This window comes from Beta vulgaris, chromosome 5 (assembly GCF_026745355.1).
Source record: "Beta vulgaris subsp. vulgaris cultivar EL10 chromosome 5, EL10.2, whole genome shotgun sequence".
Lineage (NCBI taxonomy): Eukaryota > Viridiplantae > Streptophyta > Magnoliopsida > Caryophyllales > Amaranthaceae > Beta > Beta vulgaris.
Genome location: NC_079206.1, coordinates 54,629,491 through 54,650,312, shown reverse-complemented (window position 1 = coordinate 54,650,312; position 20,822 = coordinate 54,629,491). Strand labels below are relative to the sequence as shown.

Sequence of the window (20,822 nt, the reverse complement as noted above, 5' to 3'; positions counted from 1 at the left end):
GACGTGGATTTTCAGTTAACAAGAAGCGTTTGAGAAGTAGAATTTGAAGCTGAATTGATATGAATTATCAAAGTTTCAACAGATAATCACGAGCTGAACCCAAAATGTATACTCTTGCACATCTTTTTCATTGTTTTGCAAACATTGTGCACAATTTGCATATAATCTTCTACGCCCAAACTTTCATTTGCAAATATTATAACATACTCCTATGTTATTATCTAAAAATTCGTTTTAATGTACAATCAGAATTATAAGTTCTAACAACAGATAATTAAAAAAATGTTCATAGTCAAAGTTGTGTTGATAAACATGACAAGTTAAAGTAGAACCTCTTTACAGCTCAATTACATAAATTTTCCATGTAGAGAAATGTGTTCTGAGAGCCTGCCTTTTCTCAGAATCCTAACATTGACACAAGTACAACTACAATCCCAATAAATATCAATTATGGCAGAAAGAATTTAGCTATATCAAAATTTTCTCACTAATTGTGGGAGGCTAGCCCTCAAACAACAGAATTTGTCATATATCTTGCTCCTAAAATCTGACACGGCAATACAACATATTTGAGTTTCTGCAGTTTGATCCGCAGGCTGGTGCTGTCCTCTTCATATTATACAGACGTCAAAGTCAGTCATCATCTAGATTTCAGTGATGCATGGCCAGTCTCACTCAAATGCTTGTGAAGTTTACTTCTGTTAAAAGTAGCACCACATCATCACAAAAGATATATATAAGAAGAAAACCTAAACAAAGATCGAAAAAGAATAAGAATTACCTTGACTCAAATTCTTCGCCACATTTCTCACAAACAGGGTCACGATTTTTAGAACTTCCCTGCAGGGAAACAAAGTAAGTATACGGTACTATCATGCAGACACATCCCAGTTTAAATCTCAGCAAGATTGAATCCTTTTCATGATGAACTAAGCCTCTTTGGTCTGACGAAAATCCAACTGAATGGAAAATCATCTTCCATAAGAGATTTTTCAGGGCGAAAACACAATTTTAGTCTAAATTTCCTTTGTTTGGTTTCTTGGAAGTAAAATAAGAAAGAAAAGGAAGAATGCAACATAGCGAAAGGGATTAATAGAAGGTGAAAATTTAGAAAAGGTGAGGAATAATAAAAAATGTGTCCACCCTTGGGAAAACTGTTTTATATCCTTTAAAAACGAAAGAAAAATGAAAAAGCCACTTTTCCTGTACAATGTTACACTCTCTAACTTACCTGTGCAAAGGAAAGATTTGAAATAAAATATATAACTTCGCCAAAAGTTTATGCTTCTTAACACCCCCACACCCCCCCCCCCCCCCACCCCCGGTAACGACTAACGAGTAAAACAGGCTAATAGGCATTCGATTCCAAAAAAAATCTATGGTTTCTAAATCTTCTATTCACACCCCTTCATACCAAAGAAATAGTTACATTTCCCATTCAGCACCAGATATTTGCATTTTACAATTTATTTCTCACCAAAAACTAATTCAAAATGCAGAAAAGATATAGAGCACAAAACAAAGTATTGTTTGAAAGTTTTTGACATGGATATGAATTACTGCATATAAGACATAAGGAATACGAAATTCATCAAATAAAGTTGCCAATGTGCTTACTGGACAAAGAAATATACAAAACCAGAAAAATTAATACTATTCACCTTTTGTTTTCTTCCCTTGGACGAATTCTTCTGTTTGGCCTCTGTATCTCGCTTAGAGGTACCTTTATCTTTCTTCCCGAAAGATTGTTTTACAGCTTTACTACTAGCTTCTATGTTATCTGCTTGATCATCATCCCCATTATTTGCGGTATCTGAAGTGTTGAGCCCATTGTTTTCCTCGACCTGAACATCAATATCACCATCACCTGCTCTTGTTGTTTCAGCATGAGAAACATTGCCTTTCTCTTTCTTGGCTCTTCTGCTCTTCTTTTTGCCTTTTTTGTTATTATATTCCATGGGCTCTAGATTATCCTCTCTCTCAGCATTATTGCTTTCAAGAGATTCATTCTTAAAAGTCACATGTTTCTTATTCCGACGGCCAGAGATCATGGCTTCAAGAATATTCGACTCATCATCGGATTCACGTGTGGACTGCTCAACCTCATTCGGGTCTTTATCATTACCAATGCCATCTTCATCATCAGAAGGGAGTTCATATCTACTTCTTCCGTCCTCAAGCCCAACACTTTCCTTAGGATTCTCTTCTGAATCCTCAATCCCGTTAGGCTCTTCATCATTAACACTGCCATCTTCGTCATCAGAAAGGAATTCATATCTACTCCGTCCCTCCTCAAGCCCAACACTTTCCTTAAAATTCTCTTCTAAATCATCAACATCATCCTCTGCAGACACAAAACCATCATGTGCCTCATTTTTCTGGTCCTCGGTGTTCCTTTCCACACGCTCTACAGTTTCATCTTCTTGCTGAACCTCATCATCAACATCCACCTCTTCAACATCCTCAAAACCATCTTCCTCGACAAAAGACTTTCTCAACTGAGCCACCTTTTCCTTATGCTTCTTCGACTGCTCATGATTCCTCCACTGCTTATCTGACTTAAACTTCTTCCCACAAGCAGCACAATAGAACTCCTTCCTGTCCTCCTCTTCGTTCTCCTCCTCCTCCTCAATAACCTCCACCTCCTTAACCTTAGCCCAATCCGGCTCCTCATATAACCTCGCCCTCTCCAACTTCTCCCTCTCTCTCTCCTTCTTTCTCGCCAACTCCTCCTCGCGTTTCTTCTCCCTCTCCTTCTCCTTCCTCACCATCATATCAATCACCCTCTTATCCCTCTTCTTCACAAACTCGGCCAACCCACGAACCGTCTCATTAAACTCCCTCTTCGCCTTCTTCCTCAACTTCTTATTCTCCTCCTCCATCACCCTCCTGGACTTCCTATTCGCCCCTGCCGCCGCATCATACTCATCCACCCACCCAAAATCCATCACTGTACAAAACCCCAACCAATACCCATAAAACGCATTCACCTGACTATAATCACACCTCAAATCCCCCAACAAAGGTGCCTCTTTCACCAACCCTAATCTCAACCCCATCAACTTACTAAACTTTATCTCATGCGCATATATCTTATCAAACACATCACCATAAACCTTATAAAACCCAGTTTTTGGATCATTATAATCAGTGTAACATGATGGACTAAAGTATGAAAATAAATCCGGAAATGGGGAATCAGAATTACTACCAGAAGGTGAAGAAAACAGGATTTGTGAACGATGAGAATCGTACCAAGAACGCTCTTTTGGGTCGGATAAAACCTCGTATGCGCGCACAAGCTCTTGAAATGCGGCGGTTGCGTCAGCGGAAGAGACCCCTGATTGCATAAGTTTGTCGGGGTGTCGTTGAAGTGCGAGTTTTTTGTATGCGCTGCGAATTTCGTCTGGTGTGCAGCTTTGTGGGAGGTCTAATACTTCGTAGTAACAACGTTTATCAGTTGCCGCCATTGTTGAATGATTAAATCCTTCCAAATTCCAATCTTCTTAAATCAGAAATTGGATTCGAATTGATGGAGTTTTATCATGTATAGAAGTCGGCAATGGTGTGGCGTGTTTTTGCTTTTTTTTGGGGTAGTATATAGGTTCCCCGTTTCTGGTAGACCTTTACCCGGTAGCTTCAGCTTCTTTTTTTTCTTTAATTAGGGTATGTTCTCCCCCAGCTTATTTTCAGTTCAATTCAGTTCAGTTCAGTTCAGACCAGTTCAGTTCAGCTCTTGACAAATACTTTTACTCTCACATATCACTATTTATTTTAGTTCAGTTCAATTCAGTTCAGTTCAGTTCAAATCAGTTCAGTTCAGTTCAAATCAGTTCAGTTCAGTTGTTTTATGCCGAAGAGAACAGACCCTAAACTCCCTCTGTTTTTTAATATGAAGAGAGTAGTGAAATAATCAAGAGATAAAGTATCCATGGATACATATGGAGTAATAATACTAGGACAATAATTCACTCGGTATTGCTTATAACCAAACGACACTACTTTGATGGGCAACAAAATTCTCATCCCTTTTAACATGAGAGAAATTAACAAAATCAAAGGAAAAGAATTTCTTCAAGAATAGCATATCCAAGTCTGAAAAATAGATCGCAGCCATAGAGAGAATGAGATGAGAACTTGTGCATCGGACTCAAAAATCACGTTCTTAAAGCCTTGTAATCTAGCCCAACTCACGGCCAAGAGGATAGCTTTTGCCTCAGCTATGTCCGGTGGCCACCATGCCTTAGCTCGCTTCACTGTCGACAAGAGTATCTTACATTCACTATCTCGCGCAACGATACCCAAGCCAGCCTAGCCCTCATCGCTCAAAGACGCGTCCAAGTTGAATTTCACCAAACCCCAAGCAAGGGCACGCCAAATACTCGAACTGGGCGTAGATGTGCTTCTCGATCCAGCATATATACGGCTCATATCGGCGTTATATTCCTCCGCTTGCCTTTGGGTGCGTTGGTCCACGATATCATTGGGAGCACATCTGTTCTCAAAAACAAATTTGTTCCCCTCATATCATAAATTCCACGCAAGAAGACAACCTTTTTGCACCATCTTCCCATCCATCTCACTCCACCTTGCTATCACTTCTAACAAATCAGCATTACCAATATTGACAATCATTTCGCGGCAACACAATCTCGCCATAGTTGCCAAATTCTGTGCATTCAAAGAGGGCATATGGGATATTGATTCTTCGGTTCCAAGGGACCAAGGACACGAGGCATCATATACAACATGACGGAATTTTAGAGTAGCTCGAACCTGGAGAGTCTTGGTGCATATCCTTTGTTTTTTTTATCATTCTCATTTAAAATCTTGACACTATTCATAATTAGAGAGATTTTTTTTCAATTTATAAGAAAAAATACAGTCATGTGAGTTCTTGTTTGATTCGTCTCAATTAGGACTTTATTAATATTCAATCATTGTAATTTGAGAACGTATTGTGTCGGACTCGTCCGACCATAATCTTGGTCGGACGACTTTCAGGTGGTTCCAATTTTTTTTCAGGTAGTCTTTCATTTTTTCAGGTGGTTCTAATTTTTTTCAGGTAGTCTTCATTTTGTTTTCAGTTAGTCTTCTTTGTTTTTCAGTGGGTTTTTGTGCTTCAGTTAGACTTACTTGGGTTTCAGTTGGTCTTTATTTTTTTTCAGGTAGTCTACATTTTTCTTCAGGTAGTCTTTATTTTGTTTCAGTTAGTCCATTATTTCTTTCAGTTGGTCCAACTGAAAGAAAAGAAAGTCCAACTGAAAGAAAAGAAAGTCTAACTGAAAGAAAAGAAAGTCTAACTGAAAGAAAAGAAAGTCCAACTGAAAGAAAAAGAAAGTCCAACTGAAAGAAAAGAAAGTCCAACTGAAAGAACACAAAGTCTAACTGAAAGAAAACAAAGTCCAACTGAAAGAAAACAAAGTCCAACTGAAAAGAAAACTAACCTCAAATAGAAAGAAAGAGAGGAAAAATGTCACAGTCACTTGAGATGCTACTGATACAATTTTTGATGCCTGACAATGATGCTCGAAGGCAAGCTGAGGATCAAATTAAGCGCTTATCGAAGGATCCTCAAGTAGTTCCTGCGTTGGTTCATCATCTTCGCACTGCTAAGACTCCTAATGTTCGTCAGCTTACTGCTGTTTTGATGGGAAAGAAGATTACTGGTCATTGGGCCAAGCTTTCTCCTCAACTACGTCAACTCGTTAAACAATCACTCATTGAGAGCATCACCCTCGAGCATAGGTTCGAGCATAGGCTTCCAAAACAGCTTTTGGCCATAAATTCTCATACTTTCTTGAACCAGCTTTACTCTCAATAGCTTTAATGGCGGCATCAGTCCATAACATCTTTGATAATTCCTTCTTCGACATCTCTACTGGGAAATATACAGTCAATGGCCAAAATCCGAGAACTGAGGTGGTGGCGGTGGAGATGGATGAGGCTTTGTAATGTGGTGGTGGTGGTTGTGGTGGTGGTGGTGGGTTTTATGTGGGAATGGTGGAGAATCCTTCGACCGCCGTCGTTGCTGTATATTATAGTACTGGGCTCAGCCCGTCTGACGAGAATATTGGGTCAGACGGTCTGACCTAATACTTTCACTTGTAATTTTTACTAATATACTACCTTCGGTAGTCCGGTCTTTATTAGTTTACCCGTATTATTTTTGGGAATGTCCCTTATTAGTTTACCCATTTCTTTTTTTTCTACTTTTGAAATGGGACCACTAACTTTCCCTCACACATACATTCAACTTTAATACTCCCTCCGTGTCATTTTAATCTACACACTTACACTTTTCATGCATGCCAATGCAAAACTTTGAAAAACATATATCTTTAGTTTCGTATTTGTAAAAATTATAAAAATTGCATATTAATAAAATACATGTTATGATGAATCTAACAAGATCCCACATGACCATATTTTCATCCGCGTATAAATCACAAATGATTAGACCTGGGCATGGGTCGGGCCTGTTCACGGGCTCGGCCCGCGGGCTTGGGGAAATGGGGGGCCCGAGCCTAGGAGTGGCGTGCCGGGCTTAAAATTTCTAAATTTTGTCCACGGCCCGGCCTAGGTCCGCAGGCCGGGCTCGTGCCTCTTGCGGGCCTAGCCCGTGTTTTATGTTGTTTTTTTGTACTATTGATAGTTTTAGCTAAAAAACAAAGGAAATGAGCGTTCAGCCCGCGGGCACGTGCCGGTGCGGGTCTGTAATAAAATTTCTTGACCGTGAGGCCCGCGACCCACGTAGCGAACAATGGGCCGGGCCTCGAGCGGACAACGGACCTGGCACGGCCCATGCCCACCTCTACAAATGATTGTCAAAGTAATATTTGTGAATAGTGTAACAATTAAAATGAAACGGAGGGAGTATAAAATAATAGTTTCTCTTTATTTCTATGTCCCACAACATTATTTCTCCTAAACTTTTGTGCAAAATAAACGGATGAACTAATAAAGATGGGAGGGTGTATAATGAAAGATATTTAAGTTCAAAGATGTGCATTGCAAGACGCGCACATGATAGTCATGTGAGATCTTATTAGATATCAATATTTTATAGTTTTTTCTTTATGCATAATAAGATGTATTAAAGTTTAAAGTAAAGCTTCTCTCTCTAAATTTTTTCCTCTACCTTCTCTCTACAAACAAAAAAAAATCGCCTAACTCTAGAACTCGCCGGAGATCCGGCGCCTCGTAGGGTTTCCGGCGGATCTCCGGCGAGTTCCATCGTTTTTTCTTTGCCTTTTCTGTCGGTTTTCCATCGATTTTCATAGCATTCACACTTCCGCCTCGTCGCCTAGATTTTCCTTGGTCTCATCGGGTAGTTTTCGGTTGTTTTCCGTCGTTCGTCACCCAGCTTTACAGTCGCATCTTCTCACTCACGCCATCTCCGCCGTCTCCACCGACCATCGTGAGTTAGTTTAGGTTTGATTCCCCCTCCCCCTTCCCCTGTTTTTCGTGGTTAGGTGTCTCCCCCCTCCCCTTAGTTATCAGGGCCTCCCCTCCCCCTCCCCTTAGTTATCTGTTTCAGGCCTCCCCTCCCCATCCCCCCAGTGTCATATCAGGATAAACGTCAAGGTACCGGGCTTTTCCCTCCCCCTCCCCCTTAGTGTTGTGTAGGCGGTTTCTCACTGTGGTTTTGCTTTTCACCACCCTTCACCCGGTGTTGTTTTGGATCTTGGAAGTGTGTTCTCTTTTATGTTTAGGTAACTGTTTTACGTTGTTGAGTTTTTAGTTGGATCAGTATGGTGTTGCTGATGAGTATGGTGGTGGTGCTTGTTAAATCCATCTGTCTAGGTGGTTGGTTAGGGTCAGAAATTTCATGTTTGGGGTTTGGTTTATCCGATTTTCATAATCGGCTTGTTTTTCGAGATCTAACCTTGATTAGATTTCAATCTCGCTTGTTAATGGTTTCATTTATCATTGCCTTGACAAAACCAAATTTGAAGACGGCTCTCCAATTTGTCAATTGGGTTTATAGCGCGTCAACTCATTTGAGCTTCTCCATGGTGGAGAAGTCTCACAAAATACCCTTTCAAAAGGGTATTAAGTCTCATACGAATGTGACTCTTTCAGGAAACTTGACCTGGAAATATAGCGAGTTCATAATCTCGCTGTTCCTTGGTTGCCCTGCTCGTGAAATCAGCCCTCTCCTCTCACTGCATTCAGCAGGGTTCTGGCGCGCATCATCTCCCAACAGAAGCGTCATCCACCAGATAGAATATTTTTGTTATAGTTTAAGGTATGTATGGCTTTGTAGTAGTTGTGTAAGAGCAAGTCCATCTCAGTTTAATCTCTTTGTGTTCGTTTGTTTGGTTTTTAGCATTAGGATGTAATTCTGGTTTTAATTAATGCACATTTTTCCGATGTCAAAAAAAAATTTAAAATTGTGTTGGCAAAAGTGCAAAATGCTTTAGGTACAACTAAAAGAAAACGGAGGATATAATTAATGGGTTTTTTGATTAAGGGATGACTTATATTCTAAAAGAAAGCATTAGCCGTCAAGTGTTGACGATGATTTTAGGTTTGACTGTCAATAATTGTAAAAGATCTATTTTTGAATAACATAAATCACCTACTCTAAGTTGCTATTTAGGAAAGCAATTTATATATCCATTTGATGTACAATAAGATTAGGTCTAGACTAAAATTCATAAAGCACTAATAGAATAAATTCAATACTAAAATTTTAATTTTTTTAAATATGTAAATAGTGTCTAATGATATAGAATACATATTAAAAATAAGTAGTAATAAAAATTGATAAGTTATATAGATAATTAATGTAATATTCAACATTACATAAATACTTAACCTGTTAAAAGTAAGGATTTTTTCTTTAAAAAAATGTAAAGATTTTTGAATTGATTTCGCTTGAAATTTACTATTCAAGTGGTCTTGTTGTTATTGCAAGGTTTGCTCTGCAACTCTTTTGAATCCTTCCATTTCCTTCAGCCCCTCACATCCATTTCCTATTTCCCTCATTATCTACAATTTGCTTCTTCTTTTTCCTCAGTCCACTCTCTCTCCTCTTTTCGTCTTTGTCTCTCCTGTTTCTTTTCTTTCTTCTTCCTTTCTTTGCTTTAGATTCTAATGGACTTAGGATTTGAATTCGTCAGAATTGGCTATGAAATTGTCAAATTTCACTTGTTTTTCTGTTCGATCTTCCACTAATTCTCTAATTTTTTTGGTGCATAAAGCAATTTCTCATTTATATATGAAACCAATCCTACTTAGAAGTGTTTAGTTCTTCTTTTTTGTTAAGCCTTCTTATTGTCATTTCCTTAATATCGATTCTCATTTTTTTTTGTTTAATAAGGAGTTTTAAGATTTCGATCATTTGCTTTCATTTTCTCTGTCTCGTCTCCTTTATGTCGAATCGCATTATTTAGTTTTGATTTTTAGGGTTTCATTTGGTGATATGAGATTGATAGTGAAGAAGGAGACTCAAAAAATAACCAGATGTTGCTAGAATAGTAGCTTGCTAATTAAAGTTATGGATAGAAGAGCCCTAATGAATGTATTAGTTTCTTGAAACGTGAGAGTCAGAATGTTTTTTTTTTTTTGGATTGTTAAATTTCTTTTATCTAATATTTGCATAGTTTTATTTATAATAATTTATTTAATGGTTAATAGGAGATACTCAAACCAAAACAAAAATGGCTTCCACTGTGGAACATAATAATTTAGGTTTTGGTGATGCTCTGTGAACTAGGACGAGATGCTATAAAATTTCTAGAAGCAATAAAAAGAAGAAACCATTGTTTTTTTCTCCATCTGATTAGTTGTACGTTGGTTGATGCATATGTCTATTATATAAAAAGGAAGAGAAAAAATGATCACTTGTCAAGCAGCTAATGATTTCACCACGTGTCCATAAACTATGCATCTTGACATGTGTCTTCATGCGACAAGAACATTAACCAAAAACATTTTGGCCCTGTTTGGCACTATTGGCACTAGTGTTTGAAGTAGCGGCTAGCGGTTTGACAAGATTAAAACGCTACTTAAGAAATTTATGAGTGTTTGGTAAGGTAGTGGTTGTAATACTGGGTAGCGGTTGAAGTAGATTATGAGTAGCGATTGTGGAACATTACTACAAGTAACGTTTGAGATGTAGAGGTAGCGGTCTAGCAAATAAACACTATACAATAGTATAAGGTAGAATTATTAACCAATGCTTTTTTTTCCTTTAATTGTTTTATTTTATGGCAATTCAATGTTTATTTTACAATAGCAAAAATTTAATTTAAATATTTATTTTCAAGATAATATATTTTACAAGTATTTTAGTAAAATTTGGTAATATAAATTTTCCGAGGGTTGAATATTTTCTTAGATTTATATATTTCTTTGAGCAGATGAAAAGTCGTATACTCCTTTTTCTGTAACTTCTTTGAATAAATAAATCTTGAATTTAACTATTGAACAAACATATGAAATTGTTGTAGTTCATTTTATATTAGAATAAATGTCATTTATTGTCTTTTATAATTTCGACAGCTACTTTTGCCAAACACTTCTAATTAAGTAACTAATTTAATCGTTGATCGCCGACATGCCCTTTGAATATGTTACATTTTGGATTTGTGAAATAAATATTTTAAATTGATTTTGGCCCATTGTTGTTCTACCTCAAAATATAATCTAGTTAATGTTGGCAAAAGATAGCAATAATAAGTGTAAATTGTTTAAAAGATTCTAAAATTACAGCTTTTTTTTACCTTAAAATATCACATGCAATGACCTGTCAAAAGGTAGTAATTAGGGCTGTCAACTCTTTCCCCTCAAAAAAAAAATAGGGATGTCAACGAGTAGGATCTGGACCGCGGATCCTTTATAATCCAAATCCAGATCCGTTTTTCAGGATCTGTTGGTGTAATAAAATTGAGGATCCAGATCCAATAGATCCTAATTCCAAGGATCCGGGTCCAAAACGGATCCTAACCTTTTTTCTTCAAACGACCCTAATTTTCACAATAATTAAAGATTTTTAAAAACAAAACAACGCTTTTATCATCTTCATTTGTCGATGTTGAAGTAAACAAGCATTCAACCTTAATATTTCAAATTCAAGCATAAATAACATTAAGTTTTACTCTTTTAATTATGTATTTTAAAAAAAAGGGGTGAACGGATATGGATTTGATAATAATTTAGGACCCGATCCGGATCCATTTAAAAAATTAGGATCCAAATCCTGCCCGAATTCATCGGGTCCAAAATTTGAGGATCCGGAACCAACAAAAAACGAATATGGATCCATGGATGCAGGTATGGTCCATTACCCACTAACATCCCTAATAGTAATTGACAAATTTTCTTTCAATTATTTTATGAAGGACGTCAACCATTTAAACTAGAGGTAGAAAATAATATTGACACAACTTGCCAACTCGATACGAAATTAGCGAATTTGAATAGAGGTTTCAATTTGTTTAAGTAACCATGTTGGCATGACACAATTCATTTTTTAAACTAGCTATGTTAGAGTTGAACTCATATCGGAATCCAACAATAAAACCGTTTGTTTAATTGTAATGTGTGCATTGTGCTCCCAGGAGCACAATGAGAACTGTGCTCCCACAATACAAAATATAACATTTACGAATACGAAAACAAACATTTTACTATTGAAGTGGAACATTACAAAAATTCACTAACGAAAACGAGCATTTTACTATTGAAATGGAACATTACAAGAATTTATTTACGAAAAAGAACATTTCATTGTTCAAGTGGAACAGAATCAGAATCCAATTACGAAAATGAACACTTTATTCTTGAAGTGGAACATTAATAGATTATATGCTTGTCAAATATAGAACATATTTTCAGGGAAAATAAAACATATTTTTTGGTGGAAAATAAGTTTTAAAAGAACATTTTTAAAATAGAACATTTGCTTATCGTAAATAGAACAATTTTCACGAAAAATAGAACATAATTTTCTATTGAAGAATAAGCTTGAAACGAACATTTGTTGAAATAGAACATCTGCTCATTGAAAATAGAACAATTTTTACAAAAAATAGAACATATTTTTTTGTTGAAAAATATGCTTGAAATGAACATTCGTTGAAATAGAACATTTACTTATCGAAAATGGAACAAATTTACTGAGTACATGGGTGTGCACCGTGCTCCTGGGAGAACAATAAAATTTTCACATTAATTGCAAGCTATTACGAAAATGTGGCTTGTAATCATTTATATATTTTTTATAACTATTTAAGATGCATTCTTTGGTTGATTTCGACACAATTCCTGTTGAGAAATTTACACCATTGATTAGTTTGGTTTATATAAATGTGTGCATAGTTTGATAAACGAGTCGATAAAAGGGGCTAACAAGATTCAAAGGTTGTTGACTCATTTAATAAACGGGTCGAGTTAGTGTTAAGGAAATACAACCTGCATACTTGTGGAAACTAAACGTCATAACCTATTTGTCGTGTTGATATTATATTGAATCATGTTAATATTCCAATCTTATAAAAATTTCTTTAATATAGATGTCTTTAGCATTATCAAGAAAAGTTTCTTTAAAAAGCAAAAGATACCAATATAGGCTTATATTGAATAATCGAATTTATGTATATACTTCTTCTATTCTTTATCTATGCAATAATTGAGTTTTTATTTTTACACTATTCATCCACCACATATTCACTATTTATTGTGATTCTTACGTAAAAAAAAATATAATCATGTAGGAATGTTATTAGATTCATCTCGATATATACTTTCAAAATATCAAATTTTTATATTTTTTACTAAAAAGTAATTGAAGATATTTATAGGTAAATTGTATTTTGACAAGCGTAAAAACTCAATTGTTGTAATAGAAAAAGAAGGATGAAGCTAAGTATTAAATTAAATCATGTGACTATACGGATTTTTATAAAAAAAAAAAAATTTGTTGATGTCTAAATGTTATCAAGAGACATTTACCCCAAAAAAAAAAAAAAAAAAAAAAAGATAAAGTATGCTATGAGAAATACAAATGTCTACAGATCCATTTTTTGTTACCCAACCTTTTCTCAATAGAAAGCGAACTTGTATTATTATATCTAAAAACCTCAAAAAATCAATAGGATAAATTGGTCAAAAAGTTCCTCTAAGTAAAATTTTGACATGATTTTTATTCAGCAAATATAATTAATTACGTACATTTAACGAAATTTATTGATCAAATAATGTTTCCACTAGTTTTTAAATTAATTTAATTAGATTATCATATGAGTGAAATATATTAATTAGTTAATGTAGATACCAAACTCTTCCAGAGCTGAATAGAGATAGACGGTCATCGCTGAATAGAGAATAGAGATAGACGGTCATCGAGACGATCTAGGCATAATACACGGCCTGATGAATTGCCCTACAAGACTAAAATTCCTCACAATCGCCAGTACTTACTTCAGTATTAATAACAAGATTAAAGCATGTAAGTATGTAAGCAATCACAAGCAAAGAAAACATCTTCGTGATTTTCAAAATTGGGCCATTCACTATGTGCTTTCCTTTATTATCAATCAGCTTTGTAACAGGAACTACAACACTACACCTATGCTCAACCTTTGTGAATCTATACAACAATATCCCATCTGAATGGAAAAAAAAACTGATGGATGGGAAAAAATTGTCAGCTCCTGAAGTATTCCTAAGCAACCTCACTTAAAGATCCTTTTCTTGTCTATTGAGATGCTTGCAACTTCTTCCTGTTCATTTTCTAACCTTCGACTGAACTTCTCTCTGAGGAATTCTACTGCCATGAATGTCAGAGCAGATGCTGGTACATACCATATCACCCTCGGGATGCTACCTCTGAATGCCCCCTTAGCACCTTCAATCATCCAAGTCCTGTGGATGGCATGGAACCAGCCTTTGTACCTACATGAAGCACACGGGTATTGTATGTGGAGTTGTTCTTCACTAGTTATATAACAGCAACAAAAGCCTAAGCACTCCAGATATGCATATAGAACGGGGATTATAAAAATTTTGAGTGACTTCACAAGGAAGTCCAGAAACATGGTTGAAATTGATACAACGGGAACCATAACTCACATTTACTCTTTTATCCATATATCCAAGCCATTACATATGTAGCAGTATAGCACTGTCAGATGAAACTTCCTTACTCTTGTTTCTTCTCTGCCTATTTCAGGCCATTTTCCAACAGTTACCCTCATTTCCTACTTGATGGTTGACTTCGACAATTACAAGCCACAAGGTTGTTATCATAATGGGAGGTCTTATTAACAACTTGCACAAACCTCGAACTATCTTTGCAGCATCAGTGACAATCTAATTTATTTCCCTCCAAAAGAAAAATCTAATTTGTCTAGCAGCATGACAAACTGCATAACCTCACCAGCCCACCCACCCCCACACCTTAAAAAGAAGCAACTAAAAAAAAGAGAGAAATATGCTTAACAACAGGGTATTTTAAATTAACATTCCTACAGTAGACACAGGGAATGGAAGACAGGTGCAGTTTGAGCCGCCATATACCTTAAATCTGGTCCTTGGACTTGCAATCTAGTCTTGATAACATCTAACGGAGTCGTCACATAAGCACTCAAACCTGCAACGTTTCATAGTTCTTTCTGGTTTGAGCCGAGCTTTCTGACAACTTCAATGTAATATCTAATATTCCAACCACAAGACAAAATAGAGAAATAACAAGAAATTATACCTCCAGCTACTCCTCCTAGCACCAATCCCTCAAGAGTAGTATTAATTTGGTAGTCCGCATCAAGTGTCCACTTCTTCATCCCATAATCTGTCAAATCTTTCAATGCTTCATAGAACATTACCTGCAAAATGGAGCAAAGCTTCTCATAGCACCATGTAATCTAAATAAAACTCAAGCCAGTCACACCTAACCCTCAAAAGCGGACCATACATGGCAGATCTTTTATTAAGAATGAAGCATACGGCATACATGCAAGCAAATTGTAGATTGTTACTTAACATGTACTAATCATTGGGAAAACAATAGAAAAAAGATGTAGATCTATTTATGGGATACCTACCATCAAACCAGCAAAAGGCACATCCCTTGCTAGTGTAGACCAATACCTGCCGAAAGAACCGAGAATTCAAGAAATTTCAAGTAAAATTACAAATTGGAAAGAAGTCTGCAGGTCGTGCATGAGTACAGAAAGAGTAGAAAAATGTTGGGGTCTGGGGCATTAAGCTTCTGCAGTAGCCAGTAGTTACATTACCCCAAACCTATCTTTCATCCACACACTAAACAAGTCCCAGGATGGAGGGGGGAGTTGAGCTAAACAACAAGAGAGAACCCCTTCATGAAGAGAGTGTGCTAGAAACAAGCACTGATTCTATACAACCCCCCCCCCCCCCCCCAATTACACACAAAAATGAATGTCCAACCAGCCAAAAGCAAATCAAAGTAGTATCAAACTGTAAAGTGTTATCCTCTTATTCTAGTGGCAGTTTAAGAGACAGTCAGGATCTGGAGAAACTAACTTAGTGAACCAACCGCAAACATACCCGGCATATAGACCCTTTCGGCCCTGTTCCTTCCATATTGAACGGCCAGCATGAAACATTCCATTATAATAGCCATACATCTTCACTCCAGGAATTTTACCACTCTGAGATTTTGAGATCACAGCACTCCAAGAATCACTTGTGCCCTGAACCTGCATCCGTTGCTTTATCACTTCACATGGAACATATATAAACGAGCCAAGTGTGTCCCCTGCAATACATTTTCAGAAGAAAGAATGGAAATTTATAAAAATCAGTCGGGGTTTATTTCGGTATTTGATCACAAGAATATAGTGACAATCATTTACATCAAGACACAGATAGAAGAAACATATTCATGCAGATGAATCAAGCATTGATGAAATACATTTAGCTTTACCATAAATTATACTACAGTAGACACAAGCTTATCATGAATACATATTGGCTTTGAAATGCTTATGAGTTATGTAAATTTGTTCAATAATCAAAGATAAAACCCATAGTGACAAATAAACTCGCTAATCAGAGCATATAGGAAACAAGTTTCACATTATATTAAATTTAGAAAATGAGAAGAAGAAAAACAAAGTTAATTACAGATTCAAACATCAAAACAAAAAAAATAGTCCTAAACCTCATTTGTGAATGTGTTAATTTGACATGACAAATTTCCCAGCTTTCTTATTGGTAGGAAATCAGATATTACAGTAATTCTTATTTGTAGGCAACTAATATTGCCAGATGTGCTCATGTGCATGGGGAGCTATCACATCGGTCTCATTCTTCTAAAAGACAGCTTTGTACTTGTAAGTGAAATGCAAAACTAATAGGTCAAGGCAAAGCTAATTGAATCCCAGCCAGAAACTTCTCTAACGGAGAAAAATAGCACATGTCAATGATTATTCAAGAATAACATTCATAATGTCAAGAACATACCCATGCCTCCAGCAAGGAAGTGGGCCCAGTGACCTCCAAGACTAGGATGTGACTCTTCAATCCACTTTTTAGTAGACTCGATGAAACCAAAATAAGTTGCTCCAGTTGCAAGAGAGCCAGTAAGTCCAGGAGCAACTCCTCTATAAAAGCCTATACCCAAAAAAAAAAAAAAAACATAAGAACTGTAGAAAATGAGAAAGCACCAAACATCTCATGGTAGGAAAGTCTACTTGTTATCAAGTAATATCCACGTCGACAGTAGGTAAAGAGCATAAATTACAAACTTGAGGGAATTACGTAAATGATAAATCAACATAACACAGCAGACCTCTTAGTCCATCAGCAGCCCATACAGTTCTAATCATTTGTAACACAGTTTTTTGGTGCTGCAAGTAAACAGATACTATATTAACAATTGAAAATTACAGACATGCATCATACAATCAATCATCAAGCAGAGGTAGAGTTTTTGATCAACATGTGACAATACCAGATTCTGTCATTCTGGTATTTCTTGCAAGGCCTTATTTTAATATGCCAAAAACAAAAAAGGAATGAAAGTTAACACAGATGACAATATCTCCACATACCTGAGATCCACTCAGAATAGCTTGACTTTGAATTCTCGTCTTCACAGTATCAATTGGGTGCATCGTTCCTTCACCAAATCCTCCAGCAAGGGCTCCCCATAGAAATTCTCTCCATACTACAGCCAAATAAAGCAGAGCTCATGATAATCTATCACTAGATTCATCAGAAGTTTAGATCATATATGGACAAGTAATTAGAAACTACAAGCAATTTTGCACATTATCCTTTAAAATCCAGAAAAATCGGGATAATCATGTGCCAAATGTGTCTGGATAGTATAATATTAACAAGTTGAAGTTCAAAACCTATGACTAAAAGCGACTACCTACATTTCTACTCTAAAAGAATAACAAATATCAACCTCAACCATTTAGCGCAGTTGTCGGCACACTGGCAATCTGAAATTTGAAAAAAAATCTAGGATCTATTACTGTGTTTCGAACAGAAACAGCAAACGACTCCTTAACACACTTTTTAAACATGAAAAGTTCATTAACAAGTCCCATTTACTCATATTCGGGAACAATCATCCACTCTCAAATCTCAACTGCAAAGTACAAAACTATAAACCTTAAAGGAAGTGTGGTACAGCGCACACGCTTGTTTACCTTTTCATAATACAAGACGGATCCCCTCAGTCTCTTCATAGATTAGAGGCATCAAGATAACAAGTAAATAAAACTCAAAGTTCCTTTTGTTCTCGAAAATCCAGAAAAGATAACAAATAAAAACTCAAAGTTCCTTTTGTTTTCGAAAATCCAGAAAAGAAAACCGCATACAATCTCCATAGAATCCAACACTGAGAACCTGGCCACAGTATCTTCCAACTCTTTCACAATAATCCTTCATTTTCACTTCATATCTCACGTTTTCATTTCACTCGGTCTCCATTTTCGCTCCCATTGCCTTTACATTTCAAAACAACTCTTCAACTGAAAAAACAGCTCAATTAAAGATTAAAATGATATTGCTACTAATTAAAGATTCTTCTCCGAAATTTACTCAATTTACGCAGCTCAATTGTCTGATTAACCAACCAACAAAGAACCGCAATGCAGAAATCAACAGACTGTTTCAACAGTGCAAAATTACTACAAATTTCAATTCCAAAAGCTTAATATAATCCAATTCGAGTAATTTCTGAAACAACTTATATAGAAATTCAAGATAACAAGAAGCAAAAAAAATTCAAGAAATCAACGCATACAACAGCCAAACATCGGCAGGAAAGGATAAATTGAGAGAGAAAGAAATAAACCGAAGAAAGAATTGGTAGAATGCGGCAATAGTGCTTGAGCTTGTAAAGATGAAGTGGAAGACGATACTGCAGCTGTGGCCGCCATTGAAGTTGCAGCAGAGAGACGACTCTCTCCTTCATTGTCCGCCATTGAAGCTAAAAGAAGCTCTCTTTCTCTCTCCTCGGAAAAATGTGGTGGTTAGGGTTGTGGATTATTGTCTGAGAGAGGAAGTGGGCGCGCGCGCTACTACTCGTCGCCGATGTGCCTGTGGGCTGTGGGGGGGCCTTCTCTTCTCATCTTGTGTGCCATTGAAATTATTCGATGTTTAAACACGACGTCGTAATCATTGTTTGTTGTCTTGTTGATTATGATAAGTGTTTTTTAAATTTTTTTTGATTAGATACAAATAAAGAAATGTGTTTTGAGTTTGTTAAAGCTTGGGAATCAAGAAAAGTGGGGTTGGGTTTGCGCTCGAGTTTGGGATTGACCAAAGCTAAGATAAAATTGAAAAAATAGATTTATAATTTTGTTTATTCTAATATGTTAAGACTCACCATGAACAATGACTTGGTTTTAGTTGGTATAAAAGAATCAAGACTTAGACTTATATGGTTTTACTGTCGAGACATTATACTTAAAATTGGTAATCAAGACTTTTTCTTACCATTGCTAGTGCTCTTAACATGTTTAAGAGAGAGAGTTTGGTTATTATCGTAAAGATTAGGGAACATTATTGGACGATAATTAGAGAACTTTTACCTTATATGATAATATATGTATACTCTTTTTTATTTTGTTAGTTAGTTTACTTTTATTTTCATATTTTGCTAGTTGGGGTATTAGTTTCATTAAAGTGAATGAGATAACTTGATTTTTGATTTGTGGATGTTATTCATTAAGAGTATTTATAGAGTTGCAAGACAAATTATGACGATAGTTGAAAATATTGGTTTACTTCGTGGTTACTTTCATAGAAATCATTGTGAGGCCAATTAATAGGTGGATTGAGTTGCAATCTTTCGTCACTTGATTTCTCTGTTTTGATTAGATGATGTTTTACATTTTGTTTGTAACGATATTCTTTGTTTATATGTTTTAGATGCTCCTCACCTCAAGATAGTTGCAATTTATGTGATACACTCACGACTATTTGTACATTATTGATCACTTGTAGAGTTCAAATTGAGCAAAATTTGAATTTGAGGAATAAACAAGAAAAAAGTCTTATGTGTACAAACCATCATTGTATATATTTAGTAAATAGGAGATCCATACAATTCTTCTCATTACCTTTTTGTAAAAAATAACACATAAGATCTATAATATACATACTCCCCCCGTTTCCGAATGTTCTTCCTACTTTGACCAATTTCATCTCACAAAAAGATTCTAAATAGAAAAAATAAAAGAAAACAGAAGGAGTAGAATTTAATGTGATTTTTTTTATTTCACGGTTGGAGGTATGCAAGTTCATGGATGATTGAAGCTAAGTTTGGCGAGGACAACTTATTAATGCTTACTTATCTCATGAAGACTTTGATAATTGGATAGTATGGAGGTTTATGATAAGAATACACTTGCATTTTGAATTTTGCACCTTGTATCTGTAACATTTGTGACATATTCACTAAATACGTTTGAATAACAAAAGTCAAGACGATTGTTAATTAACTCCAAAACAATTTTAAAAATCACTTAGTATTTCACTAATTTTAACATATTTTGTCACTATTCAGAGGTTTACTCAATGTTAATCTTTACGTATGTTAGTCATTAAGGATATATGGTTGGTTTGTTACAAACCTTACAGGTATATGGTGACATTTTTAAAACGCAGTATTTGATGCACTTTTTAAAAACTCAATAATAACTCATGAAAAATTACTCTAGTTTAATTTTTGAACTATATTAACCAAAGCAAAACAAACATTTGGACATCCTCCTAAAATTGCAAAAATTCATATACTATTATATTGTTCATCAAACCTAATTATGTGACACTACCTCTTCAACTTCTATAAGTTTAAATATTCTTCAAATTTTGCTTACTTTTACTCGTGATCTTTTTACTCATTAAGTTGTAAATTATGGTCACTCCAAGTTTGATTTTTGCTAAACACATTTTAGTGGACAAACCACCATCCCTTCCCCCCCCCCCCCCTCTTTCTCTCTCCTAAACTTAACTTCCTTTTTGTTTATACTAAAAGTAACTCATTTGCCTTTATTTTTTATTTTTTGAATTATGTAACATTCATATCTAAGAAAAGGAGAGAAATGTCAATTTTAGGGGTGTAAATAAGACGAGTAACTACTCAGGATCAATTTAGATAAAAATCGATCTGAGCGAGCTTGAGCCAAAATCTAATTAAGATTCAAAATCTCAAGAAAAATTCGAAAGTACGATTATCGAAAGTACAATTATCAAAAATAAAAATGCCTAAATCTAATATATAGTCTACTCATAAGTTCTAACGCGACAATACAACTCAACATTGACTAGCTCCATAACTCAATCGAAATGGTCAGCAAGTCGAGTTGGAA

General features: G+C 35.7%; 2 protein-coding genes across 3 annotated transcripts; both read right to left on the bottom strand.

Annotated features, from left to right (window-relative positions):
* Positions 1 to 289: 289 nt before the first annotated feature.
* LOC104907885 (DNAJ protein JJJ1 homolog) lies at positions 290 to 3,638 on the bottom strand. Its single transcript, XM_010696907.4, has 3 exons — positions 1,662 to 3,638; positions 782 to 840; positions 290 to 698 (listed from the first exon to the last, which is right to left on the bottom strand). The coding sequence occupies exons 1-3, from the start codon at positions 3,468 to 3,470 to the stop codon at positions 641 to 643; spliced, it is 1,926 nt and encodes a 641-aa protein (XP_010695209.4). The 5' UTR covers positions 3,471 to 3,638; the 3' UTR covers positions 290 to 640.
* Positions 3,639 to 13,480: 9,842 nt separating this feature from the next.
* Positions 13,481 to 18,774, bottom strand: LOC104907886 (uncharacterized). Of its 2 annotated transcripts, none has more exons than XM_010696908.4 (9): positions 18,302 to 18,774; positions 17,043 to 17,158; positions 16,781 to 16,838; positions 16,453 to 16,602; positions 15,535 to 15,745; positions 15,054 to 15,099; positions 14,714 to 14,834; positions 14,530 to 14,602; positions 13,481 to 13,905 (listed from the first exon to the last, which is right to left on the bottom strand). In XM_010696908.4, exons 1-9 carry the CDS (start codon positions 18,429 to 18,431, stop codon positions 13,686 to 13,688), a joined length of 1,125 nt encoding a protein of 374 aa, XP_010695210.1. In that variant the 5' UTR covers positions 18,432 to 18,774; the 3' UTR covers positions 13,481 to 13,685. The 2 variants fall into 2 exon arrangements, with proteins under 2 accessions (XP_010695210.1, XP_048500310.1); XM_048644353.1 differs by lacking the exon at positions 18,302 to 18,774 and adding an exon at positions 17,652 to 18,273.
* Positions 18,775 to 20,822: the final 2,048 nt, after the last annotated feature.

Bases quoted from the DNA above. Each gene is read 5' to 3' on its own strand.
- LOC104907885 (XM_010696907.4), bottom strand. From the start codon at position 3,470: ATGGCGGCAACTGATAAACGTTGTTACTACGAAGTATTAGACCTCCCA. The intron at 841-1,661 runs GTGAATAGTATT...GTTTCCCTGCAG, and splicing joins CCAAGGGAAGAAAACAAAAG to GGAAGTTCTAAAAATCGTGA. The intron at 699-781 runs GTAATTCTTATT...TACTTTTAACAG, and splicing joins GGCGAAGAATTTGAGTCAAG to AAGTAAACTTCACAAGCATT.
- LOC104907886 (XM_010696908.4), bottom strand. From the start codon at position 18,431: ATGGCGGACAATGAAGGAGAGAGTCGTCTCTCTGCTGCAACTTCAATG. The intron at 16,603-16,780 runs GTCTGCTGTGTT...TTTTGGGTATAG, and splicing joins GGCTGCTGATGGACTAAGAG to GCTTTTATAGAGGAGTTGCT. The intron at 14,603-14,713 runs GTATAATTTCTT...GAAACGTTGCAG, and splicing joins GCTAGGAGGAGTAGCTGGAG to GTTTGAGTGCTTATGTGACG.